The sequence below is a fragment of the Argentina silus genome, assembly GCF_951799395.1.
Source record: "Argentina silus genome assembly, chromosome: 12".
In the NCBI taxonomy this organism is placed as follows: Eukaryota; Metazoa; Chordata; class Actinopteri; order Argentiniformes; family Argentinidae; genus Argentina; species Argentina silus.
The window spans coordinates 14,101,168-14,124,451 of record NC_139666.1 but is presented as its reverse complement, the minus strand read 5'-3'; the positions used below and the strand labels follow the sequence as shown (position 1 = coordinate 14,124,451).

Genomic DNA, 23,284 nt, shown 5'->3' with positions numbered 1-23,284 from the left:
TGGTGCCCTTCATGGTGTATAACTTGTAAATATCTTCAAACGTATAATGTGTATTCTATTCAGAACTCAGAGGTGGAGAAAAAATGTGTATTATTTATGAAGACAAAAACTATTTTGTTAAATAGACTGAAAAAGAAGTGTTATTCAGCAAAAGTGTGTGTTGATTTATTTCTTTCATTCCATTTCTTTTGTACAGAAACACAGTCCTACCACCTGCTGCCCCCTAGATTCCTACACAGGCCCAGAATGAGAACACACTGATCGTAGATACTGCAAACATGTGCAATTCTTCACTGCTGACAACCCCAGTATTTCTCATCCACATATTTATTCACACCAGGAGCATCATGTTCCTTCAAATCCAATGTAGCTGGAAGACAACCAGCTGGAGCTCCTCAGCCCAAATCCTACGACCATCAGAAAAAACACACCAGACAACAAGACAACACTCGCACCCTGGCCTAAAACCTGACCATGAGACTCCCTACGTCCTTGTCCAAGTGTTGGAATCATGCATAAGTCATTTCTGTACAATACAACTTTTCCTGGCCAGTTTCTCCATAGCAGGGATCGTGCCTGGGTTGGGTGTGCAAGAGTGAGTCAGAGCTGCTCTTTCCTTAAACACACAGGTTCATTCTACATTCCAATTCATTACCCGTCTGAAGTTCTGTCCGCACCACTAATTGCCTCCCTTCCCCCTCCCCCTTCCCCTCCACCTCCCTCTCTTATGGACGGAAAAGGGGAAGCAATTTAATGCGGCATGCAGCAATCAATAGCAATTAGGCGCATCCCTGACTAAACCCATTGAAAACGGCATCCTGGGAGACGGCCAGGAGAAGACCTCAGGGGCGCAGGGCCAGAAATCTGCAGTGTGCACTGGTGGGTGATTTGTTTTTTCCCCTTGCAGAGACAAAAGGAAAATAAAACTTGTTTGTTTCTTTTTCAGAGTAAGTGCCAACTTGGTCACTGGACGATTAATTGCTCTGCTTTTCTGTTCAACTCTTCGTATCGCTCTTGAATCGATCTTTTGAGCCCCACTTTTATTTTCTTTGTCTTTAAGGGCTAGCATTTCCTATTAGGTAATTAACCCTTTCAGTTATGCAGGAGATGACCTGGGATAGAAACTTTACATTGGACATTGTATTAGTTTAAAGAAAAATACTAATAATTTAATTCCAACAAATTAACATTGTGTTTATTTTGAATGTTATATTCTCAAGAGCAAACATCTTTATTTGTGTGCATCATACAGCCGATAGAATAAGAACTGAAAATGGCACAAACCCTATTTCAAAGACATTTTTTTTATGAAACAGCAAACATATGGGCATAACTGCAGTCACAATTTAGTTTGAAAGGTGTTCAAAGATTGGGGTCCCTGGCTTTCTCTGAAGCACAAGCAGTATGAAAAGAACATTCTGATTTTACACAGAAAAATACTTGAATTGTCTACAATTTTCTCTCATCATTGAGCTGGGATAAGAATCACCAACACAAAAGCATTCCATTCACCTGTCTTTGTAGCTACAGGTACAACACTTCAATAACAATATGGCACGTGAAAGGGCTTACATTATAGATACATGAAGGCAGAAGGCATAGTTTAGTAGCCACAATCAGTGAGTCCCCAGATGTCCCCAGGATGTCTGGGTGATCTGGCTGAACCTTAATTTCAGGTTGCAAATAGCCAATCACATGTACTCTGGGACCAGGATTAGGACCAGGACGAGGATTCAGGTACTGCTAGGAGCTGGAAGGCTGAGATGCAGTTGATGAGCCAGGTGGAAGGGGAGGACCACACCTTGCCCAGACGGACCCTTGGGGGCTTGTAGGAGCCTAGAGGGTCATAGATGATGTACTGGGTGCACAGAGCCTGGTCTGAGCCTGGCAGGGCGTGGTAGGCTGCAGCACTCAGTGTCTGTGTGACGTCACTGTCAGGCTTGGGCTGTCGACTCAGGACCTGGCCCCCTCCCTCTCTGACCAGCTGCAGCAGCTCATCCCTGGGGGGCTTCTTGAAGGAGCCCAGGAGGAAGAAGAAACAGCCGTCGAACAGCGGGGGCAGCTGGCAACGGAAGGGGGGGGGGGGGGGGGGGGAGAAAGAGGGGAGTAGGCTTTAAAGTCAAGCAACAAGGGAAAAGTGAGTCGTTTCATTTGTTCATCAGTGTTGTGAATCAGCCCTTACTGATGCATCAAACCCCTGCACAGACAGGAACAGCCAAGAGAGGGATCTTTATCTCCCTCACTTCTAAACCATGCTAATCGTTCAAAAGTGCTGGCGGATTAAATCAAGTCCCACTAAGAATAGCTCTGAACAAAGAGGCCAGATACAGTACGTGACAGAGTATTTCTATAATGACTTTAAATGCTGAATCACTACAATACATCACCACCACAACCTGTCAGCCCTTACATAACCACAGCATAGGGGCAGCTTTGGAATGACTTCGCTTTAAAAGAACCCCAAAAAAATAAAATAATCCAATGGCCAACTTTTACATTGCCGTTTTCTTCCATACTCTAGGCAGTTTAGCAGCAGACTCTGGGCACCAGATGGCCTTCTACTGAGTGCATCAATGCACTCAATTGTTTATTGCTGTAAATTGATACTCTCAGGAGCTTTTGAGTTAGCGGGTTCATTGCCTCCATTTTGGTTTCATTCCTTGTAGGGAAGTGTGTGTCCCTTTATAAACAAGACACAATCTATAGCTAGCAATTAACACTCCACTTGCCCTGGAAAGACATTCAGACACAGCGATCTGACGAGAGGGGGAGAATCAGATGAGGAAGGCTCCCAATGGGGTTTATTACTGTGTGCCTGTTCAGGGATAGTTATACCATGAACCTTGAATTACTCCCTGTTGATGTTCTCAGATGTTCTGCTGTCCTTTAGAAAGAAAATAATTAGCAAACCAATTTTGTAAAATAAATAAATTATATATATATATATATATATATATATATATATATATATATATATATATATATATATTGGAGGTTGTATCTGTCTGACTTACCAGACAGTGTCTGTTGATACGGCTGCGCTGGGGTCCTTCTCCTGCTTGGTGCTCATCCTCAGCCACCCAGCTGCCTGCCTGCAGGCATGCCTCCACCCCTATGAGAAGAGACAGAGGGGGAGTGAGAACGCAGCAGCCTAGAGAGGAGTGGAAGGAACTTGACAACCCAGCAAAATATTACATCCAACTATATCCATATCCAACTTATCTGAAGATGACGTTTGCATGAAATAACTGTGTTGGCCAAATGTATTATGCCCACAGTGCAAATGCCTAAGGGGTTAATGATGCAACTAAGATTTAAATGCAGCAAGCTTTACGATAGTTTCGAGCTCCCCCCTCCGCAAGTTCCTAGTGTAAGAAAAAGTTTGCCCGACAGTTAGACTTTTTTTTTTATTATACAGAACAGCAAAGGCGAGGCACTTTATAACTTTAAAAAGTCTTTTTTTTATTATTTTTTTATAAAGGGATCGAGTTCTGTACATGAAGATGATGAAAACTTTAAACATCCTGTACTGCCTTGGATAAGAAGAACATGTACAACAGAACAAGACAACAGCACTTCAGTGGTACTAGAATATTCAGAAAGTACTCTTATATTCTCTTATACAGTGCCTTCGGAAAGTATTCGGACCCCTTCACTTTTTCCACATTTTGTTGTGTTATAGACTCAATTTAAAATTGATTAAATTAAAAGAATTTGCCATCAATCCACACACAATACCCCAGAATGACAAAGCGAAAACTGTTTTTTTGAAATGTCAGTAAATGTATTAAAATTGAAATACCTCATGTACATAAGTATTCAGACCCTTTGCTATGACACTCTTAAAATTAGCTAAAATGCTAAAAAGTCATCAACAGATCACTCAAAGTTGAATTGAGTCCATCTTAATGCAAGGATAACAGTTCATGTAATTTTGGAATTAATATCTTTGTTTTTATAGGGTCTCTGATTTGCATAGGAATCAATTACACACTGTGTAGATTAGGATGTCTCAGCAAATTTAATAATTTTCTCTTGATCCTGACAAACTCCCCAGTACCTGCCAGTGACTAACACTCATAATTTGATGCAGCTAGCACTATTCTTCACACGAGACATGGTGCAGAAACTGCATTGTATGTGCTGGATTTGCACTAAACTTAATGCCAAAAAAAACAAATTTCCAGCCACTTTCTTTGCTGTATCACTTGAATTCATTGTTGCAAACACAATTATCAGAATCAGAATCAGAATTATTTTATTTGGCCAAATATATTTGTACATACAGGAAATTGACTTGGTGAGGTTGGTGCATAGGACATAAAAAACTATATATAAGCAAAAGTATTCATATTAAAAAATATTAAACTTAAATAGCAAGATATTAACAAAATAGCAAAAACACATTTACAAAATAGATCAATAAAACAATAAATTATGTATGGCTAAGAGGCAATGAGGCTAGCTAGAGGCTGTGAAATGGGTATGGGGCATGTACATGGATATGAGATTATTTTCCATTAAGGGATTCTTTTTGGCCACTTGGTTATAGACCAATTTTGTACAGTGATTGAGATTATGTTGTCCCATCGACTGCACTTTTTCCTCCCCAGGCCTCAGGGTCGCATTCCTGAGCAGTTTTGTTCCTCTCTATTTGCTCAGTTTGTAATGACAACCTGATCCACACAGTGTGTAATTGATTCCTATTCAAATCAGAGACCCTATAAGGGGGATAGATGGCGCAGAGGAGGGACATTATGGGGGAAACTGACTGCAGTGGCCAATTCTGTCCACTATGTTAGAAGGGGCACTGTTTCTCCTTTTGCAACTGCTGTACAAGATACATTTACATAGTTTAAGGGTCTATAGATACTGTATATTAAGTTTTGAAGAAATCGGTTCAGCGACCTAGGAGGAGATCTGGTTTGAAAATGTTTAAAACTTCACACAAAATGCCAGATGATCCATCGTAGTAACGTCATCGGTTCCAGAGGCAAATATATTCTATGGGTGGAGAGGAACCTCTGTACCAATTTCTGACAGTAACTGAAATGAGGAGGCGGGGCTGAGCTTTTGAGTTCAAATGTTGTTTATAGCGCCACCATTTGGTCAAGAGGCACCACCTTCTACCAGATGTATTCAGCCCCTATCGTCGACCAGCCCACCAATGTTGGTCTTGTTATATACTGTCCAATATGTCATACCGTCAAAAAGTTTGAAAAAAAACATCATGATATTTTGGCAACATAACCCAGCTCTACTTGGACACCTTATACGTTGTTGAAGTAGGACGAAGAACAGTAGTGTGTTGCTTCACAAGCACATTCATTACTAGGGTTGATACCTATGAACTGTTTGTGGTTCATAAGCTTATAAGAGAGATGCTTTACTTGGCGCTGAGGAAGGTGACAAGGTTTGGACGACTGGAGTGTTCAGCCCAAGCCACAACAGACAATCGTGACAGGGTTATCCAACAAATGGGATTCACTTTTAACACAAAATAGCCCATTTAAATATACATTTGGAGGGGAGCTGTAAACTTTTTCGTTTGGCGAGGCTAATTCATGGACATTACTGCATGCAAATTGTCCTCAGGCTAAATGAAGATCTGCAAGGTAACCAAGCGTTTCTTTACACCCCCACGATCTCTTAGATTCATTTCAACACCAATTTCCATTCTAATTTTGCATGCAGTAGTGCCTGCATGATATGGAGACATTAACAAATTACAATGCGTGCAAACTTCCTGTCACAACAGAGCTATCTTGATGGCTCTGAACCACCGTAGTGCCTGCAGTATCCCTCCTCATGTGAAGACTCTTCCCATGCAAGCACACACACACACACACACACACACACTTCTCCATAGCAGTCATCAGGGGTAATTACGTTTCCTCGTCCCCCTTAATTACAGCTTTCATTTGGAGAGACCCTGTTAGGCCTCTGCAGGGGGAAGAGATACCAGGGTTAATCCGGCTCCCGCTCCGGACGATAGGGCCGACTTGCTAGCCCTGCGCAGAGGACACATTAGCATATCTGCTAATTAGATTCATGGAGATGGGAGGAGGGGTGGGCAGGGTGGCTCTGCGGCCCCAGAATGGGAGCTTTAGCCTGCCTAGGCTGGCAGACTCAGGGCACAGAGGCAAGGGACACTGAGGGATGGCACACAGACACAAAGACAGAGGGACAGAGAGAGTGGGAAGAGGTGGGAAGCTACATTTTTTTGTTTAGGGTAGACAAGCTCTGTCAAGTGTTCATCTGCCGTGGAGGCGAGGGAGGTGCTTGGAAAAATACAATGTGCTCCAGAGAGACACGCACACGCGCACACGCACAACAGCAGAGGAACACCAAGGTGCCAGACAACTTGATGGCAGGCAGTCACTTTTTTTCTTTCCTTGAAGTTAACTGGCAGTGAATATCTTATGTATTGTTGTTGCTAGGAACAGGTTCAAGAAGGATTGCAGGGAATTTACAGGGCATAGCCAAGTTTCCTCTTCTAAAAACGTCTCTGCACGAATCAAACAAGTGGAGACTTACTCCTACTCATTTTGAAGACTTGTCCACTGACAATCCCTCTTTCCATCCACTGTGCATGTCAAATAAGTATGCCTCTGCACACACTTAATATTTACAATTGTCTGTTGCAAAAATTCCTTCCATGCTTCTCAGGAGACCGAGTGTGTTACACAGAATAAAAGTCAAAGTAAAAAACCTAAAGCATTTCCGCCAAAATCCAAGCAAACAAACCTCTCCAGAACACATGAAAGCAACACAGGGGAGGGTGAATCACACCACCATTTTTCCAGCTACACTGTTATGGAATATGAGTATGAGTATGAGTATGAATGCTAAATGCTCTGAGCTCAGGTGAGCCAGAGGGCAGGAGATAAATCACAACAACCTGACATAACATCATCGTGGACCAAAGTGGAAAAAGGCTTTTACGCTTTCAAACGCTACTGTATGTTGTTCAGTGCATCCAAAGGAGACAATAAACAAAAACGTTATCCAAAAGAATGAATGTTACGCCTATGTTGAAATACCTTGACTGTAGATTGAGCTACATTAGAATAAAGGTACTATATGACTAGTAGCTTTCAGACCACAGGTACATTATAACATAATAATAATATATTATAACAAATACATGCAAAGGTTGGAGTTAACTATGAGTCAGAGGTGTGGTACTTACAGCTGAAGTTGAGGACCCAGCAACCACTCAGCACTCCCAGGAGGGTAGACAGGGTGGTTATCATCGCCCTGTCTGGCACGATCACATGGGTGACTGGAGGATTGAGGGAAGCAAAACTGTTATCACTCACGTGTTCAAGTGCATGGATAGATACCATACACGTCAAATACATATTTGTGCATTCCATTGGTTTCATAACCATCTTCAAGACTGAAGTGTAAATTATGAAAATGTATTTCCATTCTCTGAATATAAAGAGACATAAACGTAACACTTTAATAAATATATATATATATATATATATATATATATATATATATATATATATATATATATATATATATATATATATATATATATAATAATAGTGCCCTGCATAAGTAATAGGACAGTGAAGCATTTTTTCTTCTTTTGGCTCAATTGAAGTCAAACAATTACTATAAGATTAAAGTAGAGATTACCAGCTTTTATGGTATTGGTCTACAGAAATTACACCACTTTATATGCATAGTCCCCCATCTTAGGATACCCAAAAGTAATGGGACAATTGACTTGACAGGTGTATTCCGTCACATTATTTGTGCAGGAATAAATAGTGTGTGTAATTTCTGAATAGTGAAACCAATATGTCACGAATACCATCAAATAAAAGCTGAGAATCTCCACTTTAACCTTATAGTAATTGTTTGATTTCAAATCCAAACTTTTGGAGTGTAGAGCAAAAAGAAGCTTCATTGTCCCATTACTTATGCAGGGCACTGTATAAACTCATATAATGCTTGTGTTCTGAATTACTGCAACACAGAGATCAGCCCCATTCACAAAGGCTTAGAGAATAAGAGAGTTATAATCAAAAATTAAATACATGCTTATTGCCTTTTTAGTCAACCAAGCTCTCTGGCTGATAATTGCAAAATGACCTTAACTACAAATCCAGGCAAAACTCTTTGGTTTACATGCTGTGAGAAGTGGTATTACTTTGCTTTGCCTGCGGTTTAATTATGAGTAGTTCAGAAAAGCTTCTACCAATGTCCTCAGTCAGACTTGGAGAGGAGAACACTGTACTTCTATTTTCTGTTCATTGGAATACTGTTTGTATCATCGCTATAAACAGCCATAAAACAACTCATGAAGAATCACTTCAATTACCTGCATTTTGTTGTCTGCTGTGATTAGTCCTGCTTGCCACTGGTCTGGGCCCTTGCAACTACAGCCATTTGGGAGAGTTGGGATATTCTGCACCATGACATTCTAAATCTATCGGAACCATGTTCCATAAGGCCAGCAATACAATCTGACTGGATGGAGAGATCAAGCAGGGGTGCCAGTTAGCCACGGTAAAGGTGTGGTCGTGAGGTAGTCGTAGTAGTAGTAGTAAGTGGGTGGGTACCTGAGCTGGAGAAGGACTCTGCCCGCTTCCCTTCCAGGAGTAGGCCCAGTTTGCGTAGCTGTTTCTGCTGGGACTGGGAGAGTTTACTGCCCAGAACCACCACACGCTCCCTCCTCGCACCATCAGTGACCTAGGAGACAGATAGTAACATACAGGCTCTTTCACGGCAGTATTATACATTTGGGAAAAGTGCAGTATTAATACAGATAAACCTTGTTGTCACAGGTTTTTTTTTTTGTTTGAGCTTTCTGGCCGTACCTTGCTGAGGCTGGGTGGGGGACTGAGCGGTGTATTCACCGGATGGGGTCCTTCAGATGCTGTCTGAAAGATGGCCTGCATCTCTGGGCTCATAGCGCAGTCCACAGGGCAAAGACCATACATATTCCTATTAGGAGGCAGAATAGTCACACAGTTTCTTTAAGAAGTCATGCAAACAATCATGCAAACACTGGAAACCCTGATACTACTGTAGCTAGTCAAGTCTGCATAGTAACAGAGTAGAGTCTACTCTCTCATTGGCCTTGACATGATACAAGAAAACATGTGCAGAGATGCACATATGGAGATCCACGAGCAGCTAGACAGTGAAGACAAAGTCAGACAGCACAAGGAGGAGAGGAAGAGGGAGGAGAACCAGAACAGGTTGGGCCTAAAGATTAGGCGTGGGGAAAGATAACACCTGGGGAACAATTAATAGGTCCACTGGTCCATAAAATATTTCATTTAGATTCATAACCAAACCACCCCCCCAAACCACTATCCTACCCCCCCCCCCACACACACACACCCTCCCCAAACACACACACACACAGGAAATGCATCATTTGGGTTTACGTGGCAGCACACCAACAGAATATCTGAATAAAAGGACTGAGCATGGGAAATTGTGCTGGGGAGGAGGAATTAGAGACACTCAATTGGGCTGTGTGTGTGTGTGTGTGTGTGTGTGTGTGTGTGTGTGTGTGTGTGTGTGTGTTTAACCACTGACACTATGCCTTCCATACTGATATGGAGAAATTAATTAATTTATCAATACTGAATTGAATACAGAGTACAGTAGTTGCACACACCATAATTTGTTCTCTAAAAGCAACCTACAGTTTTTTCAACTTTGCAAAGGACAACCCTCCTAGAAATACAGTACAAGTATACCAGATGTTTTGTAAATAAACACCCAATTAAGATGTTTTTGATCCAGATGTGTCTGAGGATCTAAGCCAATACAGACAGCAGAGCCACCACCAGATCGAATGCATGCATGCAGCTGGGGAGGCAAGGCAATCAGCTGTGAAGGCCAGGAAACATTTCTGGGAGTGCCGGAAGAGGGGGATGTCATCTGGCTTGACAGGACATGTGCTACCAACCCTAGCACGCATGCAGAGAGACAGAGACTAACACCCACCCACCCACCCACCCACCCAAGCACGCACCCACCCACGGCATACCCTCAAATAGCATCTCTGATGTGGAAGACTGATGTGGAAGAGATGGTTTGAAGCACTATCCAGTTCAGAGATCTAATACTGGGTATGTTTACAGTGAAATCATCTTTCCCCTCACAGCACAGCACCGTACGTCAATCAATACATTAGGGATGGCTCAGGGTAATCCATAGCTCTGTCTGACTCCAACACAGCCTTCAGGAAAATTATTTCAGACTAAGAGGTCCAAGGTGTGTGTGTGTGTGTGTGTGTGTGTGTGTGTGTGTGTGTGTGGTGGGGGGGGGGGATTAATTGATTGTGTGTGACGAGGAAGGATTGCATTTGTCTAGTGGTATCATGATAGATTGCCCCAGCCCCTGTCTCTTTTGCCTTGCAGACAAGTAGCAGGGTAAACCTGAGTAAATCTGCTGTCGCTAACGTCAGTTGCCAAGGCCAGAGGCGCCACCCACAAGAACCCATCATCATGTTGAGCTGAATGAAAAGTAGGGGGAGAGATAAAATATATAAAAGAGAGAGGGAAGAAAAGGCAATTGTTCCTCCAGCTCACCTTGAATGATCTGTCAATCAGCTCTAATTAACGAGTGTCCTCTCCCTCTTTGCAAACATCCCAGAATACAGAATTCAGCCACACCACACAGGATGTGCATTGTGAGGTCACACCACTTCACCATCTACCACCCATCAGGGTCTTTACCTCTTGATTGGTGAGAAGCGTACCGTCTGATGCTGCTCACACATTCTAAGTGGAGATATCTCATCTGTGAGTGGAGTTGAGCGGTTGGAAAAAACCCTCACAATGATTTGTCAACTCCCCCATTCCTCTCCCGTGCTCATCGCTCACAGGGAAAATGGTGCTGCTCAAGACTTGCTCCTACCCATTTAATGTTTTGCAACGTAATTGTACCTTTTTAATGACAGCCACCATCTCTTGTGACGATGTAACTAATTCAATCCAAAAAACTATGTTTTAAGTGATACTGTATTTGAGAAAAAGGAAATTCAATCACAAACCTCAAAACCTGACCTATGCACTGACAGGGTTTTTCAGCACACTCAGTTCTGACTGTTGCTACAGCAGGGGTACAGTACTAAAAAAACATAGATTACACTCAGCACTGGGCATGTTACACGTTACACAGGTTGGGTATTTTTGGGAAGCAGTGTGTAATATCAAGCTGTACCGGAGGGGAAATGGAGCATGAGAAAAAGCCCATGCTCAGACTTTTTCAAAATGCGCTGCACACTCCAGACAAAACACCCCCACTCCGTGCCTCGCTGAGCTCACACGCCACTCCGCTCACATGCTCTGTACAGCCAGTCCTAATATCCACACCAGAGGGTATTGATGCTCAGTGTGGTCAGAAGGCTGCAGACATATCTATTAGAGACCCATTGGGATGGCTAACTGGGTGATTCTGTGTTCTGCCTGAGGTACTTACAACACGCTCTGGGAGGCCCCGTGCTGCAGCAGTAGCCTGGCGATGCCCAGGTGGCCGTTTCTCACAGCGTCATGCAGAGGAGAGTCATTCTCGTAGCCTGGTGTGTTCACTAGCGCCCCTGTCATCATCAACACCTTCACCATGTCCAGGTGGCCATGGTTGCAGGCCTCATGCTGAAACAAAGGAGCAGGGATAATTCAAATACAACAACTAAAAAACTAACAAAGAAAGGAGCAGGGTGTTATTTAAGTTATTTCTGTATCATGTAAGCCATCACATACCACCCAGTATCTATGACATTAAGATAGGTGTTCTACTTCATCTTTGGCAGCAGTTCTTCAATAAGGTTATCAAACACATGGATGACGAGTATGCTTGGTGCAGTGAAAAACAAACTGTAGGTTGAAAGATATGGCCAGTGGACACATAAATCATTCCAGGTCTCAGGGCAGTTGAACATGCTCGGTTAAGGTTGAACATGCGCTGGCTAGAATAGGCCGACTGCAACACTTCTATGTGCACCTAATATTTATACATGATCAATTAAATAGAGTGGTCAAGGGTCAAGACACAATATCAATGTGTGCAAAATGCTCCCCTTTGCATTTTCACAGAATATGTCAATGTTTCATGAGAACATCATTGCACAACTGCTTTGTAAGAGAGATACAGGAATAAAAGGTATAACCAACAGTGAATTGTATTTTTGTTGTTATTATATGTGTGTTGTCATCCCCCTTGTCTGGGTAGGAAGAGAATAGGGGAGATGAGGAGGATTCACTCACCAGCGGTGTCCAGCCAGCGTGGTCCTTAAGGTTGGGGTCAGCCCCCTGCTCCAGAAGATCCTTCACCACCTCCACATCTCCCTGCGGGGTGGTAAAGAGAGTCCACAGACAGGCTCAGGACCTCCAGACACAAGAGCTGATCCCAGACCAGTATGGCTGTTATCAATCATTCACAGCAGAGAGACATTGATTACCGTAGTACAGAATCCAGGGAAGGATTACAGCCATGTTTACAGGGCTTATGCTAAGCCTGTTATTCTCACAGGGCTAAGAACGTCTGTCGGATCATCTAAGAGCAATACGGGCCATCAAAGGTCCACACAGCAAGGGGAGATTTATACCAACAGATTTAAACCACTCAGAAAGAAAAATGAAAAATAACATACAACACTTAGACCTACAATAAAACAGGGTTTACAACCTCATGTTCTCTCTCTCTGATCTTATCAATGAACTGTACAACTGAACATTTCAAGGCATTTTAACGCATGTGACTACTGACTTATCATCCCCTTAAGCTCATAATTACTAAAGCACTCATCTATGCCAGACCTTTATAGCTGCCAGGTGTAGGGGTGTCTCTCCCTTGTGGTTCCTCTTCATGATGGCCGGGCTGCCCTGAGACAACAGGTCCCCAGACCCACCGGGGGTACCTGGAGACCTCCTCCCCAGGGCAGCTGGAGAACATGAGTTGCTGCCTCTCTGGTCCTGTCTGTATCTCCTGGTACTCTTTCCTAGCCCGGGGCTGGCCGGGGAAGGAGCGGTGGGCAGGACTGGGAGCCTTGTCTGTCCCACCGGTCGTCTACCCTGACGAGGAGATGCCATAGGTCTCTTTGGGGTGCTCTCTGAGACATCGGTGTTATCTAGTACCCGGGATCTTTTTGGTGTGTGCTTGGGAGGGGAATTTCGGTCCGGCTCTACAGTTTGCTCATTAGCTTTGGGGTCCTTTGCCGACAGCTTATTTAGCTGGGATAGGCTGGTGTGTGGGCTCTGACCTGGCTCTTCTTGTTCCTTGGAGATAGGGCTCCCTCCTGGTTGATCCCCCTTCAGGATGCTTCTGCTGGGGCTGAGAATGTCTGTGTTTTCCTGAGAGATATTTTCCTGGGACTCCATAGTCAACTCATTGGGGCTTAGGAAGGACACCCTTTTGCTGGACCTTCGCTCTTCGTCTCCTGTGTTGACCTCCCCTCCCTCTGGAAGCTGTCCCTCACCACAAAACCCCCACTGCTGGTTGATGACCTCCAGCCTCTGCTTCTTGTTCTTCTGCTTGGTTTGTTTACTTGCAACTGGTGTGTTTCCATTCCCTGCAGGTTTCCTGACGACTGACTTCTTCTTCTTCTTTCTGTGGGCATCATTCTTACCTCTTTGAGGTGAGGAGGAGCCAGAGTCTTGGGAGGAGGAGTTGAAGTTGAAGATGGACAGGTCTCTTCTGGACTCAGGAACAGTCTTAGGCAGTCTTGGGTCAGCTTTCCCAGTGCTGTGGTCTGGTAAAGTCACCTCCACGGGTTTCTCTACCCGGCAGCGTACCTTACGGCTGCGGGGACTGAACCATATCTTGAAGTTCTTCTTGTGCTTTAAGACAGAGTTATCTGACTGTGCTTGTGGTGCAATGGGAAGCTGATCTATGAGTGTAAAAAACAAAAGACTTAGACAAACACAAACTGAAATGGTAAGCCACTGGTTATCATCTAAGCTACCATTTGAAGGTAAAGTACACTGTATTTCATTTCTAGACATAATTAAATACATGACAAATAATAGCATAATATGACAGCAGCTGCCAGGTGGTAATTTGCTTTGCCTTGTCACTACACAATTTAGCTATGTTCCAGTTTAATCACCTGTAGTTTTGTTCAGTTGCCAGAATTCCGAGTGACCTTTAATGTCATGCACCCAAATCTGACCCGCTGCATAGTATGTAATTTTGACCCCCCCCCCCCCCCCCCTCCAGGGCATTTAACCCAGCACCCCTAACAGAGCGACAACACATCTCATCGTCAGAGCCCACGACTACAAGCTAAACATTACCACGGATAATTGCATTGCATAATTACTGTCATTACCAGGGAGTTTGATGGAAGATTAGGAAAAAATACTGTGAGCATGTTAGTAATATAATCAAAGGCTCAACCTAGGGGACAGACCTACACAGGAAACAATGGATGGAAAGATGAATAATTTACTGAATTAACTACCATATACTATGTTTGGACAGTCGTTTTGACTACCTGAGATTGAGTTATCTGAGGGGTTTAGCATTGAGTCCAAGCTGCGGAAGAGTTCTGTGATGTTGCTGAGCTGCCTGTTGATCTGAATGTCTTTCACCCACGCAGGACTGCGACATACTACACAGCCATCTCCAGCTTGAGGACCCGCACATGCCCTGCAACAGCACGATGCGTAACGTCAGCATAATAATGCAACTATTATCACAATAGATTAGTTATTGTCAACATCAAAACAGCTGCCTAGCTAGTGCTGGTACTGTATCAACTGTTGGCTAGTGTGTTGCCAAGTCAGCTAGCGTACTTACCTGCAAAGCATATGTTCACAAACCCCGAGGCACACTGGTTCGTTCACTACTTTTGAACTGTAATGACAAAGCGTATAAAATGTATAACAATCAACAACCTGACCAGCAAAGTGGATAGCTAATAGCGTATTGCCTATAAACAGTTAACTGTTTACTTTAGTGAGGGTCCTGTCCTAAAGTCCGCTACTTACCATTTTGAGCACAGCAAAAGTTCTCGAAAATGCGCAACAGCTTCTCTAGTTTTTGTCCAGGTTCCAGTGTTATTGTCCATGATCTAAAATGTTACTTTTCCACTTCTGTCACTAAAGTTTCGACGCACCGAGCTAACCAGCTACGACTGAATGTTTTTTTTCTACTTCCCGCACTTCCGACGTCTGTATCTCCCGCCATTGCTTGGGGAGGAGTTTGTCGCTTGGCATGACAATGAAGGGGCGTGTCAGGTCCACACACTGTCATGCAACCACAGAATCAAAGTCTGAGAGATGTGGCTCCCTCATCATTAACAGGGACATACAACAGAAATCCTTGCTTTAAAACGTCATTCAGATATTACTTAAGATATTACTTGAGTCAAACTTCCATGGGGTCAGAGGGTTACCTGTAGATTGTGATGAAGAAAGGCAGGGGGATTGCAATGCTCATGCTGAATAATGCTACAATAAGCACACTGCAACAAAACTGCATTGAAAAATAGCTTTATTAAATTCAAAAAATAAGTTCAGTACATTCAAGTCTATGTGGAACTGTGCCTTAAGCATAGAGGAAAGTGTAAATAAAATATTCAGTACATTCTAACAGTGAGATATGCCCTTAGAGGAAGTCCTAATGAGACTAGAAAAGTGCAGATATTGAGGGTGTTTTTTCTCTGGGTGTCAAGAACCTCTTTAGTAATTTATACATAGGCCTAGGCTATCTCCCAGCCAGGTTTCAACTAAGAATTACAGAGTGGAAACCAAAGGCAATGCTTAGGGTTCTTTATTTAGGTTACAACTTTGATTGAAGAAACCTCCACCACAATTACAATTACATTACATTTAGAATAATATGACAATAAAACATTTTTTATCCTTCATGTGAAACTCCCATGAATATTTGTTCGAAAACAAGTAAACAATTAATTGCACTTTTGTTTAGCAATTGGACTTTTGTGGAAGTGTGAACGGGAAGTTATCCTTCATAAGGTATAAAATAAGGTATAAAAGAAACAAAGAAATTAATTAAAATGATTATATGTAGATTTGAATTTCTTTTCTCATTTCAACTTTTCATACGTGAAAAGCATGAATGCTTTGGTCATACAGTACATTAAAACAAAGATCCGTCCATATACACCCCAGCTCAAATGTTTTCTTCTTTCGTAGTGTGTGCAGATGTGTAGACATAGTGCATCAGGAACAGGATGTCAGCCAACACTATGAGTTTAAAGCTTCAATGGAGTCAAGACTTGATGAATCAGAAGAACATTCACTGTGAAGTTGGATCGTCTCCATGCCAGCCTTCCCAATAGCAAAGTCGATGAAGACCTGGAGGGGAATAATTGATTCAGTAACAGTGATTGACTGATATTAAACTTCCTCCCTTCCATCTATCTTCCTTCCCTCCTTCCCTCCCTTCATCTCTCCCCTCTCCTCTCACCTCATCCAGGGTGGTTTGGCTGACAGAGAAGTGCTTGATCTGCAGTGCAGCCTTGTTGGACTCTAGCTGGTCAAAGATGTCTGCCACACCTCCGTGTGCCACAGGTACATGGTACTCCACCATGGCAGAGTGCTGATCCTGTGAGGACACAGAATTGCACATGTTCACACACCTGACTGGCACACAGCCAAACTGGAGTAGCACCAGCAACATTTTGCCTTGTGGACACAGAGCACCACCTTTGCATCATATGTATCCCAGCACTGCTCATTGGCTTGATTTATAACTGCCAGTGTATGCATGAATATTACCCTGACTCCCACATGGGTCATTTGTTCAGCTCTCTCTGTAAATATTGTAACAACAATAGCAGTTATGTATGTGTTTTACCAAGCTGAGCCACACGTCATACTGTGGCCTATAGCACACTAACACAGAGAATAGCCTATTCTATGTGTTAGTGTGGTTTATCCAGCCAACCAACCCATCCAGCCTGGCCCAGCTCACCTTGAGGTAAGTGCAAGGGAAGTGGTGTTGCATGAAGTTGGTGATAACCTCCACCTCACAGGAGGCCACTGCCAGGTACATCTTGACTGTGAATCCGCTGCCAAACCTGTCACATCAGCACAAAGGAACTTTTATTACCACAGTCAATGTTATTATAGTATCTGTCAGGAGGGGGGTATTTTACGCTCCTGCATAGGGGAAGAGAGAACAAAAGATAACTCAGAGAACAATAGGTAAAGAGCTGCACAGGAACAAAGGTGACTAATGGCTAGCTGGGAAGGGAAAGTGAGGCCACTGACCTGTTCTTGATGTGCTGCAGGGAGCCCAGACACCTGAACTGACCCTTCACCATGATGGCCAGACGAGTGCACAGGGCCTCACACTCTTCCATACTGCAAAACACACACGCACGCACGCACGCACGCACAAACACACGCACAAACACACGCACACACGCACACACAGACACACAGACACACCGACAGAATAAGCTATGCATGCAGATCACATACAGCGACTGCTACACAGCAGCACACAGCTGTGTGTGAAATGCACTAACATTGTAGAGGTGGGAGAGAGGAGGTTGTTCTTTACCTGTGTGATGTGAGAACGACTGCACACTTCCCCTTCACCTCCTCGGATATGATCTTCCAGAGACGCCGTTTGGAGCGTGGGTCCATACCTGAGCTGGGCTCATCCTAAGGAGAGAGTGGAGGGAAAGGCAGATGAGGAGAGTGGTGAATGCGAGGGGAACACCCTTGTGGAGGGAGCAGTGAACACATAGGGAAGCAACTGTATCCAATTAAAGAGGTGAGATGGGGATCGATCTCTAGTTTTGTTCATAGACTCACTTAGGAAGAGTACAGTAGCTTTGTGTGTGATGTTACACTGTTAATAAGACAGATTGATGAATGGGTGTTGGTGTGAATGGGTCCTCACCAACAGCAGTATCTGGGGGTGTCCAATGAGAGCCAGGGCTGTGGAGAGCTTTCTGCGGGTGCCACAGCTGTAGCTGTCGCTGATGTTGTTTCTATGGTACCCCAGCTCCAGCTTCTTCAACAGATAGTTCACTACCTGTAAGGGAAATATACAAGACAGACCACTTTGGTTAAAAAGGAGGAGAGGGGCCCAGTTATACCTATTACTGAGATTTGTATCTAGTTTCCATGCATTTGTTATGATGCTTAGCCATAAACAGTGTGTTTGTTTATCTACTGCATTGCCTCCCCTGTTTTCTCTTTCTATGCAAAAGTTGCAGGCAAAAAGATTTTGAGGCTACTTATAGTAGTGAGAAGTAGCAATATATCAATTAGACCAATGCATCAAGCAGTTTTGCACAAGGTTTAAGCTTGACTAAAAGCCAATTGACATTTACAGATAGTAACACATTGTATGGTGTATGCATGCATATACTGTAAGGAAATTTGATTTGCACATCAAAGGCATTACCCATGCTAAGCTTTTTTGCATTTAAATGACTGCACATGACATGAGCCAGCAAAACACTGCACTCTATGTTAATGCCACTGTTTTATATTCATCTTAAGACCACCTTCCTGAGTGTGAATCCTAAGCATGAGGTATTTTCACATAGGTCAGCAGAACTGACTCGTGATTGTATTTTGTAATCCAGGCTAATGGTCCAGACCAGAGAGAGAACACCTTCCCCAAGTCCCCATGTACATAGAAAAGCACATCTAAAAGAATAGTAGTTTTTTTTACACATTATAGTTAGATGCTTCCTTACTCTGAAAGTAGTCTATGGGCCAGAAACTGTAATCCTTGGTTCAGAACTAGCCACGACTAACTTCAACTAAATTTAGCCAACATGAAAAAATAATGGGTCAACATTGCATGGCCAAATCAACTCAAATGAACTTTGACTTGGTTGGTTGTTACTTTGAGGTGATTTGGCCAGAAACTTTGAACATGAACTTTGTCTACTGTTCCCATTCACACCCATTTATTATGTCTTAGTGATGGCTAAAGTTAGCTGAAGGTAGCAATGGCTTTTTAAACAACTCTGAATCATGTATTACAGTTTCTCCAGGAACCATCTTACTATAAGATGTAAAAAAGTGAATTATCCCTTTAATGCCTGAAATGTCTGTGGGCTGGCTTAAATAAGGTATACTCTAACATAGCATATCACTATAGACAGATTACTGTGGCCCATAAATGGAGACACAATATCAATGGAGGAATTTGAATGTTGAGCAAACATGGAGAAGAGATATCCCTAGGTGTTGGTTCAAAAGTCCCTGTTTTAGTTTTCTCAGAGCCTTTTCAACCTTTCGCGTCTCACCTCATTACTAGTGGCAAAAGCATGTAATGTGAAATGGCCTTATTATCTCAAGTTAAGACTGCTGGAGAACATTAGAGGAGGGCCAGGCTATATATAAACCTATCTCTGTGAATTAGCCAAGACCAATGTTGTTGTGCCCATTACGGCCATTGTTGTCATCACCCTCTGAACAGCACAACAGCTGTAATGACAGCAGCAACAGTGATAACAGTCAGCCGCATCATTGCTGTTTCTGATTGCCTGTTTGCATCTATTGGTGACATCACTGTGGTTGTCACAGCAAATCAGTGTAAGGAGACTCATGTGTCCTGAGTTGAGGGGAATGTTGGGGAGAGAGAGGCCTTGGGAGGCAGTACTCATACTCTAAAATCATACCGTGAAAGGAAGCTGGCTTTTTTTTCTCTTTGCGAACGGATCTGTAAAAGCTTTGAATTAAGTCGCATGAGGTCTTTTGTGAAATGTCAGATTGAAAATCAAAAAATCCCATAATCTCTGATTGCTTGCCACTGCAGACATCACCATTAAAGCAAGAGGAAAATATCACAAACCCTCTCAATAATCATGTGAGAATGCATGATTGATGAGATCTCCCAGAATAACAAATATGGAGCAGAGACTGAAATGAAATGCTCTCCAATGATAGCACCATTGATAACAATGCCAAAGAACTTAATAACTTACTTGACACCTTTGGACTGTCTCAACATGTATCCAGGCCCACCCATAACCGGGACCATACCATAGATTTATTTATCACAAGGGGTTTTAAGTCATCATTTGTTAAGGCTATTGATGTTGCTCTGTCTGATCATCTTTGCATTTTCCTTGAAATGTCTATTACTCCAGACATTAATATTAGATCGTAAACTGTTAAAAAAAAACGATATATCAATGAGAATACTAGTGCACTATTTATGGAGACTATTTCCCTGTCACCAACTTTTACCTCAGCCTCTGTTAATGATCTCTTAGATTATTTCGATTCTAAAATTATGAATCTTATTGATGTCATTGCACCTGTTAGGGTGAAATCAACTTTTGGTAAGCAAAAAGCACCATGGAGAAACGCTGCATCTGTAAAAAATAAATAAAAAAAGAGTGCCGGAATGCTGAACATAAATGGCAAAAAACTAGCTCCACATTCATTATGACATCTATAAAGAGAGACTTCATTCCTACAATCTGGAATTGAAAATGCGCGAGACAATCTTTCTTCTCTGACATCAACAAAAACATTAATAATGCACGCACTTTATTTGCCACTGTTGATAGGCTGACTAACCCCCCAGCACAAATAGACCCTGAACTCCTATCCACCGATAAATGCAATGAGTTTGCTTCTTTCTTTAGGGATAAAATTAAAAACATTAGACAAACCAGTAGTTCCACATTAAACAAAAATGTGTCACCACTACATTCACATAACAGTAACTTGATAAACATGACCCAGTTTAATGCCATTGACTGCAAAACTCTTGAGGAAACTGTACAACATCTTAAGCCATCAACATGCTGCCTTGACACCCTGCCAACGAGCTTCCTTAAAAATGTTTACAGCTGCTTGGCGACTGATTTATTGCAAATAGTTAACAGCTCTCTCCTATCGGGCATTTTTCCAAAGGCTTTGAAAACTGCAGTTATTAAGCCTCTACTAAAAAAGTGTAGCCTGGACGCTTCTGTAATTAGCAACTACAGACCCATATCAAATCTACCCTTTATAAGTAAAATTATCAAAAAAGTTGTCTACCAACAATTTAACAACTTTTTAACTTCAAATAGTTTTTTAGACAAATTCCAATCAGGTTTTCGACCCCATCACTGCACCGAAACTGCTCTTATTAAGGTACTAAATGACATTCGCATGAACAATGATTCCGCAAAATTTCAATTCTAGTGTTACTGGATCTTAGTGCTGCTTTTGACACTGTTGACCATTCAATACTACTAGACAGACTGGAACACTGGGTTGGACTCTCAGGCACGGTCTTAGATTGGTTCAGGTCCTATCTGCAAGACAGGGACTATTTTGTTTCCATTGGCAACTACACATCTGAGTGAACTAGCATGACGTGTGGGGTACCTCAAGGCTCAATTCTGGGACCTCTTTTCAATCTCTATATGCTCCCACTAGGCTTAATTATGCAAAAGAACAGAATTGCGTACCATAACTATGCAGACGACACTCAGTTATACATAGCTCTCTCATCGAGTGACTATGCGCCTATAGACTCACTGCATCTGTGCATTGATCAAATCAATGACTGGATGTGCCAAAATTTCCCCCAACTAAACAAAGATAAACTGAGATAATTGTCTTTGGTGCTAAAAAAGAAAGGCTGAAAGTTGGTGTTCATCTTGATTCCCTTTCTTAGAAGTCTAAAAACCAAGTCAGAAATCTGGGTGTTATTATTGACACCCACATCAAGTCTATAACAACATCACCCTATTATTATCTTAAAAATATAGCAATAATTAGAGGATACATGTCCAAACAAGACCTAGAAAAACAAATTCACGCTTTCATTTCCAGTAGGGTAGACTACTGTAATAGTCTTTTCTCAGGCCTCCCCAAAAAAACACTACAGCAATCAGAATGCTGCTGCTAGAGTTCTAACAAGGACTAAGAAAGCTGAACATATTAAACCACTTCTCAGGTCTCTGCATTGGCTACCAGTATGTTATAGAATTGACTTCAAAATACTATTACTTGTCTATAAGTCACTTAATGAATTAGGGCCAAAATACATCTCTGACTTCAGGGACCGGTCTACTAATCGTTCCTAGGATTAAAACAAAACATGGTGAAGCAGCATTCAGTTATTATGTTACACATAGCTGGAATAAACTTCCGGAAGAACTTAGAACAGCCCCAACTCTGGCTACTTGGGCTAAAAACCTTTATGTTTGCTTTGCCTTATATTGAAACTTAATTGCTGCTAATAATTGCACTCTGACTCTAAAGTGCACTCTGACTTTTATTCATTTTTTATGTCTTTTGTGTTTTTAAAAAAAAAATGTTATGCTCTTTCCTTTTTATCTATTTTATGTAAAGCACTTTGAATTGCCTCTGTGTATGAAATGTGCTATATAAATAAACTTGCCTTACCTCTCATCATGGCAGGATATCTGAATAGAAATTCATCTGAATCCATTGACACATACATTAGGGCATGAATTGTGAAACAGAGGTTGCAAAAGCACATCCGTAAAGAAGAACAGGTCTGAAACTAAATTATACACCATCCTGGTGTAGCTTCAAGAGTACTTCACTAGATACTCAACCATCCTCCCTCACAGTTCATGCACTTCTGAATACTTTACTGTTCCTGGTTTCCGGTTGTTGTTTTCAGTGCTTTGAAAAGCAAAGCACCTTGTGATTGACCCTTACCCGGTCTATCTCCTTCTTTGAGATGCCTCGTATGCGGGCATAGAAGTACAGATGCTCCTCTCCAGTCAGAAGGTCGTCCAGGGCGTCCACTTGGGGACAATAGCCAATATTTATGCCCTCGTTACGACAGTTAATGATGTCAACCATCCTCCTAGGGGGAACAAGCAAAGAAGGATTTATAGGCTTATGGCCATGAACTGCAGCTGATTGTCAAATTAATGATGTTCATAAATATATTAATGGATACTTGTAGAAATGCTGGTTATTTCAATGAAAGTGTCTTTTAGGGAAATGTATTTACCCATCCCAGTCCTTGATCTGTGCTGTCCCGTCAGTGGGGCTGACATCTCCAGTCAGCATCTTAAAGGTTGTGGTCTTTCCAGCTCCATTCACCCCCAGCAGACCAAAGCACTGCAGAGTACAACCACACTCATAGTAACACTAACCAGAGCAGCATACACTCCCACAACTGGACAGTAAAGATACCTCTATTGTTATTCACAATCAATAATGTTATGGAGTTCAGCTATGGAGGTAGCAAAGGCAAATGCTTAAATAGTTGCAGTTTAAGCTATTGTTTAAGCTATTGTTGTGGGTGTACTATCATGTTTATGTATGCAATTGTTCGTGTGTACATTTCCCCATCCGGTGTGTGCTCAGTACCCTGT

At 42.4% G+C, this 23,284-nt stretch overlaps 2 protein-coding genes across 2 annotated transcripts in view; both read right to left on the bottom strand.

Moving 5' to 3' along the window:
* Positions 1-1,199: 1,199 nt before the first annotated feature.
* Positions 1,200-15,127, bottom strand: bard1 (BRCA1 associated RING domain 1). The gene is made up of 11 exons (XM_083681509.1): positions 14,973-15,127; positions 14,782-14,838; positions 14,477-14,631; positions 12,801-13,870; positions 12,249-12,329; positions 11,464-11,636; positions 8,841-8,967; positions 8,583-8,712; positions 7,193-7,285; positions 3,015-3,112; positions 1,200-2,062 (listed from the first exon to the last, which is right to left on the bottom strand). Exons 1-11 carry the CDS (start codon positions 15,050-15,052, stop codon positions 1,715-1,717), a joined length of 2,412 nt encoding a protein of 803 aa, XP_083537635.1. The 5' UTR covers positions 15,053-15,127; the 3' UTR covers positions 1,200-1,714.
* A 333-nt stretch (positions 15,128-15,460) lies between these two features.
* Positions 15,461-23,284, bottom strand: part of abca12 (ATP-binding cassette, sub-family A (ABC1), member 12) — a 50,292-nt gene continuing 42,468 nt past the window's right edge. Inside the window, exons 49-56 of the mRNA XM_083681969.1 lie at positions 22,918-23,027; positions 22,617-22,767; positions 17,863-17,997; positions 17,518-17,621; positions 17,223-17,315; positions 16,924-17,029; positions 16,417-16,554; positions 15,461-16,304 (exon numbers count right to left, since the gene is read on the bottom strand). Coding sequence (XP_083538095.1) covers positions 16,194-16,304; positions 16,417-16,554; positions 16,924-17,029; positions 17,223-17,315; positions 17,518-17,621; positions 17,863-17,997; positions 22,617-22,767; positions 22,918-23,027 — 948 coding nt within the window. The 3' untranslated portion in view covers positions 15,461-16,193. The remainder of the gene's footprint in view (positions 16,305-16,416; positions 16,555-16,923; positions 17,030-17,222; positions 17,316-17,517; positions 17,622-17,862; positions 17,998-22,616; positions 22,768-22,917; positions 23,028-23,284) is intronic.

Bases quoted from the DNA above. Each gene is read 5' to 3' on its own strand.
- bard1 (XM_083681509.1), bottom strand. From the start codon at position 15,052: ATGGACAATAACACTGGAACCTGGACAAAAACTAGAGAAGCTGTTGCG. The intron at 14,632-14,781 runs GTAAGTACGCTA...GTGCTGTTGCAG, and splicing joins TGTGAACATATGCTTTGCAG to GGCATGTGCGGGTCCTCAAG. The intron at 3,113-7,192 runs GTAAGTACCACA...CTCTTCTCATAG, and splicing joins CTGGGTCCTCAACTTCAGCT to GGGTGGAGGCATGCCTGCAG.